The 9,478-nt window shown below is 36.8% G+C and overlaps 1 protein-coding gene across 1 annotated transcript; it reads right to left on the minus strand.

Annotated features, from left to right (window-relative positions):
- Window positions 1-2,282: 2,282 nt before the first annotated feature.
- Window positions 2,283-3,829, minus strand: LOC137709712 (protein JINGUBANG-like). Its single transcript, XM_068448692.1, has one exon. It carries the CDS (start codon window positions 3,827-3,829, stop codon window positions 2,630-2,632), a length of 1,200 nt encoding a protein of 399 aa, XP_068304793.1. The 3' UTR covers window positions 2,283-2,629.
- Between the last annotated feature and the right edge of the window lie 5,649 nt (window positions 3,830-9,478).

The raw sequence follows: 9,478 nt of genomic DNA on the forward strand, positions 1-9,478 counted from the left end.
CTGCTTTGGAAATGAAATGCTATATTTTGCAAGTTCCTGTCATTGTTTCTGGCTGAGATTGCAGGCGTGTCTCCAAATAATTTTGTGTCGATAAACCAAGTGAACTTTCCTGATTTCCATTCTGAGTCTTTTACAAAAGTAACATTCACACAAGTTTCTATTTCTTTCTAGGAAACACAAAAGGAGGTTGAACCGATCTACATAGTAAGTAGAAAGAAAAATCGAACTCGAGCTAGAGAATGAGAACTTATCTGATGAAAAGTTGGAAGTGAACACATATTAGGATAATCTCATAAGGTGAGATTTCAGTATGAATTTTTCAGTGCCATACTAATTGTTGATTTTAAACCATTACACTACTGCTAGCTGAGTCATTAGACACCTCATCTGGTGGTAAACTAACCTACACATTGGTTGAATTGTACCCGAGGTTTCTCTACCGACCTCTCACATCCTGCAGATCTCATTGCTCCCCAACTTTTTTTAGGTCAATCTGTACTTCATGAGGCCTCTCTCTCTCTCTCTCTCTCTCTCTCTCTCTCCACACAAGGACATTGGACGTCTATGTAAATTGTAAATTTGTAATGGTCCAGAGACGTACTTTAGTGTTATGCTCCACCTTTGGCCATCACCATCCACCCCTTTTTGAACTGAAAGTTTGGGCATTAACCTCACCTTTTTGTAGCACAACTCAAGGGAAATTAGATAAAGTTGGGTGCTTGAAATCTTGGCTAAGCATGCAAGTAATCAAGATTAAACTTAGGATTTACCTTGTAAGGCCTTGTTTGACGTAAGTAACTCGTTTTGCTTCGCCTGTACAGCAGACACCTGTACTCAAGATTATCCAAATTAGATCATCAATCCTCGTACCTATTCTTTAATATGATACTTATATTTGAGAAAGTGTTATGATCCCAGAGAAAAGGAGGTAAATCTCATACGTATTATTCATCTCTTTGGTCAACAACAATATTTAAAGGGTAGCAATTAGCAGACAGTGTGATTTGAGACATAAAGAAGAACAAAAATTAATTAGGTTAGAATAATGTTGTGGTTTCTGTCATGAGAACATAAAAATTACTGTGTTACCTAACTTCTCCTATGTTCCAGGTTTGGAACTAATAAGACTTATTTAATATAGTAATATATGTGTGTGTGTGTGTGTGTAAGGCTAAACTGCCAATTTGCCCCTTGAACTATCACTCAACTTTCGATTTCCCACCTGAACTTTTTAATTGGAAAATTAAGGACTTAAACTAATTTTTTTGGCCGATTTCCCCCCTACCATTAGGTTTTCATAGATTTCATCCAAATTAACGTTAACTCTTATCATGTGCACACCACATAACTCTCCTTTGTGGACAAAAGCGTCACTTCACTAGACCTTTAGACACAAAAGTTATAGAATCACACATATTTGCATAGGTTTATATTTTAGAAATCTAAGGTTTTCAATTATTTTAATGAATGAAGCGACCGAACTACCCACAATTGTTATGCACATGCTTCCATTTAACAGAAATTTGGATGGAATGAATGAAAAATTAACAGCAGGGGGTAAATCAGCCAAAAAAATTAGTTCAAGTCCTTAATTTTCCAATTAAAAAGTTCAGGGGGGAAGTCAAAAGTTGAGTGATAGTTCAGGGGGGCATATCGGCAGTTTACTCTATACATAATGGTAGAACATTAGTATGTTAAACTTCCACGTAAATGTTTTACGAAATTAATAATTAAATATTAAAGTAGGTGGATTTCTAATTAATCAGCTTTGGATTGATACTGCTTTGGCTACCTGCTCCTGTCAAAGAAGCTTCTTATTGTAGAAGCCTGAAGGTAGATTTAGAAGATAATCTTGGTTTAGCTGCCTAAATAAACCCAACTTAGAGCAGAAGGAAGATATATATTGAGAATGTGGACAATGGAAGGTGAGATTAACAAGATAATGAGTGAGTTTCACTAATCTCTCTCTCTCTCTCTCTCTCTCTCTCTACACCAATCCTAAGCAGAAGAGTGTTCTCTCTTAGGTGATATTTTTCTCATATGTCATCTGCCACTTTTAAGAAAGTGTTTCCAGTTTTCATTAATTTATTTATTTTTAATCTGAGATTTAGCCTTTTGAGTTGGGATTTACATCAAATTTGGTCATTAGTCAATTATTGGCTCTACCGTATTTGGATTTTCCCATATTTTTTTTCCAATTTCTCATTTGTGAGGTGGGTTTTCTATCTGTCACCCTCTGAAGGCCAAACATAAATATTTAGATTTTTTAATATTTTTGCCAGATACAGAAGAATGTGACTTCCACAGGCAGGTTGTGATAGAGAAACTCCGTCCAATAATTAGAGCACACAGAGAGAAAGCTCATAAATTATTTGCTCTCTTTTATGATATTGTAGTTTATAGCCTCTAGAGCTATAGAAGAGAAAGTACAGACATAATCTGCTCCCCTAACGAAACCAAATCACTAGCTAACACAATACTTAATCTAGAATGTCATGGTGACGGTATCTCAATACAATCACACATTTTTTACATGAACAGTAAAAAAGTTTGTGATTGTTTTTAAATACCGTCACTGTAAAATTTCAAGTGCATGGAAGTTCTTCTTGTAGAAAAGTAAATTGGAGTCTTAGAGGTCACTAGGAACAAGGACCTGCCAGACTTTGATGTCACAGTCCAAACCACCACTGTAAATAACACAAGAGGAGTCAGATGAGCTGCAAAGGTCATCAATTGCAGCAGTTAAACACTTAACCGGACCTTTATGCCCTTCCAAAACTGCTAAACATGAGTAACTTTTATTAACCCCTCTCCAAATTCTTATACTTTTATCTGCAGAGCCACTGCACACCAAGTCTGCAACCACAGCCAAGCACAATATTGACTTGGTATGACCTCTAAGCACACCCACAACTTCCATATTCCCACCCCCATCTTTATTCTTCCAAACCACAATGGAACTGTCACATGCACCAGAATACAACACACACCCATCACTGCTCAGAGCTAGTGCGTTCACTCCAGAATTGTGCTTTTCCAGTGTAGCAACTAAAAAGTGCTTTTTCTCTCCGAAGTCCTTTTTCCAAACCTTTATTCTTTTGTCTGCTGATCCAGTGTAAACATATCCATCATTAGACGATGTTACTGCGTTTATAGCATCATCATGTGCATTTCTCACAGACTCCAAGCATCTGAAGTCTGCTGTGCTCCAAACCTTGAGTGTACGGTCCCATGAAACCGAGTATAGCAGCAGCTCATCGCTTGACAAGGCTAGGGCAGACACTGTGTCAACATGATGCACCCAAGTGCGCTTCTTGTGCCTTCTTATTTGGACATGGTTCTTTGGCATCAGGAGCTTCAAAGCGCGGTCACCAAGCGTTGGCAGCGTGGCTAGCCGCGAGCACTTTTGGAGACCGGGCTCCTGGCTGTCAATTTTCCACACTCGAATCTTGTGGTCCTGATGAGCACTGAAGAGCTTATCACCCGAAATAGCCAGGGACTTCACTGCACCCTTTCCTGCCGCCACCATGTTGTGATCATGATGAGTAGTGTTTTCGTTGTCGAATTCCAGTAAAGGGTTGCACCTCCAAGACCGGATTTCTCTATCGGACGAGCCGGTGTAGATGAAGTTTCCGGCTAGGGTTAGAGAGGATATGTAGGAGTTGTGGCCTTGCAAGGTGGTGAGGCAGTGGTGGTAAGTGTTTGTTGGAAAGTTGTTTTGTGAGTTGAGCGAAGGAACTGACTGGAAACTTGGCTGAGAAATGTAGGGAAATTCTGATTGGTCAGAGAGGTCATTGGCTGGGTACTGATCGGATGAGTAGCATTCCATGATCAGGGAGAGGGAGAGGGAGAAGAAAATGAGTTATTATATAGAGGATGGAAAGAATATGGGAGCATTTTTAGGAGGGATGTATAAAGCTGCAAAATATAAACAAATAGATTCTGTTGGCGAAAGTGATGAAGGTGGGATGTGGGAGAACTTTTTTATTGGGATCAGAACACGGATAGTATACCACGTGTTTTAATATAAGTGATGGAAAATTATATTTTTTAAGTTATTAACTTTTTAACACACATATCCTACAATTTATATAACGATACGTGGTGTACCATCCCGTGTTCCGATCACATTGAAAAATCTCTAAGGAAGTGAAGCGTAGGAATTAGTATTCTGCATTGTGATTTGCATCCATCATGATTTTCATCAAATGATGCAATACTTCTCTTCCTCCAATGCAAGAGGACTTTTTTCGGTGTGGCTGGCGCTCTGCCTCATAATATTATTATTATCACTCGATTCATATTATTAGGGGATTATTTATAAGAATGAGGATTCTCTTTATATTTAATTTTAAATAAAAAGATTTTTAATAATTTTTTATTGCACGATATACGATGAATGGATGTGATTGGAGGATCCTCACAAAGAGGATATGGAGAGGATCCTCATTCTATTTATAGGGTGGCGCTATACTTTTCAAGTCATTCGATTCGATAGTCGAAAATCTAGAGGTGTGTGTGAAAGATAGAAAGGGGTGTGTGAATAACACGATCCATGTCATAATCTAGCTCAATGACATATTAACTATGTCGTTCATCTATATTATAACACGTGAGTTAATAGCATCACATGACAGTATAACACATATTACACCCCCCCAAAACACCACTGTCCAATCCAATAACAAGACGGCCACATGTTTTATACTCCCTCGTATGCCGCATGATTAATTTGATTCACCGTCACATTAGCGTTGCAATTCTATGTAGCTAAGGACAGAGACCTGGTTTGGTACTGAGGTGATTCTGAAAAAAGCTGTTATAAAAAAAAGCTGGGAGCTGTTTTTGTGTTTGGTAAACACTCAGCTTCAGCTTTTTTTCACAGTTTTGGATGAAAAAAAGCCAAAAACAAGAAGCTGCAAAACCCAGCTTTGAAAAACCGGCTTTTTTTTCACATCTGTTTTACATAAAAGTTTACCAAACACTCTAATACTGCTTTTTTTTTTTTTTTTCAAAAGCACTTTTACAAAAAAGTTTACCAAACACTTTGCTACTTTATTTCACAGCTGCTTATTCTCACAGCACAGCAGAAGCAGTTTTTTTTCAAAACACAGCAATACCAAACCAGCCCAGAATCAGATGGTTGTGTACAGAGTTTGGACCTATGAAAAAACAGGGCAGGATTCAACTATTTTGGTCCCCATTTGATTGATAAGTTTTGTCCATTTCCACTGAGTCTGTCCCTCCACTATATTTATATAACAATTTCTCCCCTTTATGGTGGAGAAATTAAGCTCTACTCATCCAACCATTTCCCTCCACCTACACTAATCTGGTTCGTGACCCAAGTTTAAGGTCCGATTGCAACCTAATTAATTATGATACGTGGCCGAAAGATTAGTCTAATTCTTAGGGCATGTGCAGGTGAGCAGAGCCATCCACTCCCCAATCACCAACAATAGTTTAAGGTTTTCTATAAGCGAGTGAGAAAAATGCTTGCTGATTTGATTTCTTTTTCGATACTCTAATCCAATGGGTTTGGGCGTGTGTGCTTAATTTGATTCAGCGAGTTTATGTTGAGCATTTAATTTGACCTCATCAATACGATAAACGAATAATATGATCCGAGAATTTAGTCAACACTATAATTACAACCTACATGTCGTCGTTATGACGTGAATTTAAACACATCCTTATGACTATTGGTTTCATTCTTTTAGGTAGTTATTGGACTTAAAATTCAACCTCCATTATATGATCAATCATTTTAATGCTCTGATTACAGGGCTCGAACGCTACAATTCGATTTCATTTAATGGGTTGCCCTAATATGTAATCAAAGTCCTACAAAAAGAAAGAGTAGTCCCATGTGAGCTCAACATTGGCCTTGGGCAGGGCACAATTGCTTGATGGTCTCTTTCATTGCCGGCAACGTGGTCTTTTTTTGTCGGTATTCAACTCCCATGCGGGACCCACCCCATGAATGGAACCTTTGGAGCTATCAGAGAGTGACAAGTGTTTGAGCTCCCCTTGTATTAGTGCCTTGGTTTTGTAGGTACAATTGTTTACACTTCGTCTTTTTGGGCTAACAAATGATGGTGCTTTTTGGCGCACGTAAAAACGTTCTCTTCGGTGGAGATTTGGCCTCCGACCTCCAATGGGGCTTTTAGGGAGGGTCTAAAGGTAGAAGAAAAGAAGTAAGTAGGAGCACTAGAATGATGTTTTGTGGGTGCTAATTGTGATCCGATGCAATATTGAAAGATGATCAGCTTAGTATTTATGCGCATTTTATGGCAATTAAGTGATGGTGTGATTTCACATTTACTTTCTAATTGCACTTTGAAGCCCTATTTTGAACAGAGAGAAAAAAAAAAAAAAAAAAAAAAACATCGCTCGATTGTTATTGTATTGTCAGTTGTCAATCGGACTACGGTAATAATTCTCTTTTGGTTTCTTGAGTTAAAACTCGAGTGACAATGAAGATGAGAATCGAACTATTATTACACCTATTGTTGCAATATATGTGAGAAGTTTTTTTTTTCCTTCTATAATTTGCTTGTTTAAGTGTTTTTCGCTACAATTATTAGTTGTCAATCTGGCTATAATTTTGATTGAAGCTAAAGAAATAGTGAAGACGAGAGTCGAACTTTAGTGTATGTATAAACACCACTAGGTTATTCATGTCTTAGAGTTGGATCCTTTTTCTTCAACGTATTAAGATATTTTATGAATGGTTTGAAAATCATTTGAAGAGTGGTTGTCATCCCTTTGAATCGAATTTGGATCCTCTTCGAACTTTAATGTCCGAAGCTTAAGGACTAGGAAATCAGAACCTTTGGTTTGTGTGAAAGATAAATCGCAGCCCTTAGTTTGTGTGAGGTGAGCTAGCGAAATGAGTTAATGGGGACCGTCAAATTCAATTTTGAGGGGTCTGGATTACATGGTCTTTGCCTCTTTGGGCTTCCGACAGTAAGATCCGAAGTGGATGTTTGTCCCTTTGAATCCAAATTGTTCCTTTGAAAAGCAGAGAACCAATTGGCACTGATGAGCTAAGAAAAGTCTCTCTCTTGGTAGTGGCCCTTGTTATCGAACATTGGTTCATGATCTTGGTCCAAACACCTTGTTGTTGGATTAGTATTTGGAGACATAGTGCATACATTTTTTGAGTGACTCCTAAGAATCGTACATCCTACAATATACCGATAGAAACTGTAATAAGACAATTACTAGGGCAGCTCTCGCACATGATGAGATCAAAGTTTGTCGAATGATATTTTGTAAAAAAATGCCTTACGGATAATGTGGTGAGGTACTCTTACCCAATTTTTTCTAGCATATATGGGTGCTTGGCGGCATGCTCTCGTCTTGCTTTCATGTCGTGTATAATGAACAATGAAGTTGTATCAAAAGAACGCGAAAAATATAAGAGGAAAATTGTGATTTCAGAATTGTAAGATGAACTTTTTTAAAGTGTCGATAACAACCCTCAGAAAAATATATAAACGAAGCATTTTCTTTTCATTTCAATAATGCAACCATATTAAACCTTTAAATTCATTCATTCAAGCACCCTTTTCTCCGACAGCCTAATTATACCAACCGGAAGCTTCTAGTGGGAGAGAAAGAGGGGACCTCAACCTCAAGGATTGAAATCTATTAATATATACATACACACACACACACACACATATAATGATGAAAGCAACATGAAAGTGGAATGTATATTCAAACACCCTTGTTGTACCTTCATTTTTTTTTTTCAAATCGGGAATAAGGAAATGATTTTCACATTTACCTTTCACCTAAAATTACTGTGCTTGCTTCTGTATCTTAATTCACTATTGATTTATTCAAATATGTGGTTAGAAGCAAGAGCAAAAGTACAAAGAAATGACGAGGGAGTTTGGAAATCATTTCTTCGAGAGCAAATATCTCCTCCTACTTCTCATCTCGAGCAACTTCAAAGTTAATATACACCGTAAAAGAAAAAAGGTACTATTTTTTTTTCTTGAGAGAAAAAAAAATGCAATGTTAATCACATGAACTAACCTCACAATAGAGCAGATAAACACACACAAAAAAAAAAAAAAAAAAAAAAAAAAAAAAAGGGAGAAAACTTTCGTCAAGTAAAACCCAATAAGAGTTTGTCCATGTTAGGACCCATGGACATCAATGCTAAGTTTAGCCCAGGGCACACATAGTAAGGCCCAAGACTCCAGATTAGATCTCTTAAAAAAAAAATTAACGATTTTCACACTCTTAATTTTTTTTATTTTTTTATTTCCTTTTGCACTTATTTATTTTATCTCAATTGATTTTACTTTGAGGTAGTCAGTCTGTAGCTAGAAAATAAAATTGCATAAGGAATAATTAACATAACTATCGACATGAAGAACATTGGAAAGTATAGAATGTGCTCGTAATCATTGTTTACTTAAAAGTAATATGATTTTTCTTTCCCAACGTTACCTTATCTAACATGTCATTTGATGGGAGCCCAGGTGTGACTTTTTTTTTTTGAATGGTATTATATACATTAAGGAGTGAGGAAGTGGGCTAAACCTCATAATGAGCTCGCAATAATGTAATTTAAATTCATTTTTTACGAGAATCAAATCTAAAATCTCTTATTTAAAAAATTATAATTAAAGAATAATACTACTGAATTGTAGTACTGAGTGACGGGCTCCCTAATTTGACTTGGAAATATTAAAATATGGACGGTGTGATTGGTGAAATTTGGAGGCTATGAGCCTATGAGCACATAACGGGGAAGTAAGGGCGCATAGAAATTTGGACTTTCATGGGCATTTTTTTTTCTTTATTCTTTTTTGTTCGACTCTGTGGGAATGACGGTGTGACAGTTATGGGTTAAAAGTCTTGTTCTGGATTGTTCGAGAAGGATTTTGGAAATACACAGTTAGGTCAAGCCGATTGACAAATTTGCCCTTGTGAGTTGCATTATCAGTGATCCATAAATCTGTATATAGGACTTATGAGGAGTTGGTTGACCGAAAAATGGTTAGGAGTTAGGGAAGAAGATCTTCTCCGGATTCATTTTGCGGGAATTTCTAACTGTTTATCGTACATCGTGCGGTCAGTTTTTGTTAGGTACTATTTGTGTTTAATTTTAAATAAATAAAAAATCAAATGATTTTTAACCGTATGATACACGATGAATGATTAAAATGCGAAAATCTGTAGGATCCCTACAATTTAGATCCGGATGAGATCTAAATCCAAGAGTTAGGCCCCTAGTAGACGAAGATGGATGGTAAGGGTCCATCACGTATCTAATTTCAACCAAATCAAAGTATATTGTGACACATAAAAGAAGAATAGTTGTTTATATGTCAATTTTCATAAATAAGTTGCACACCTTTTATAATAAATTATAAATGTGATAAGTAATATAGCCAACAAACGAAAACAAATAGTGTCAAATAGTGTGCAAGATAGTGAAAACAATGTGTACTTA

This window comes from Pyrus communis, chromosome 12 (assembly GCF_963583255.1).
Source record: "Pyrus communis chromosome 12, drPyrComm1.1, whole genome shotgun sequence".
NCBI classification, from domain to species: Eukaryota; Viridiplantae; Streptophyta; class Magnoliopsida; order Rosales; family Rosaceae; genus Pyrus; species Pyrus communis.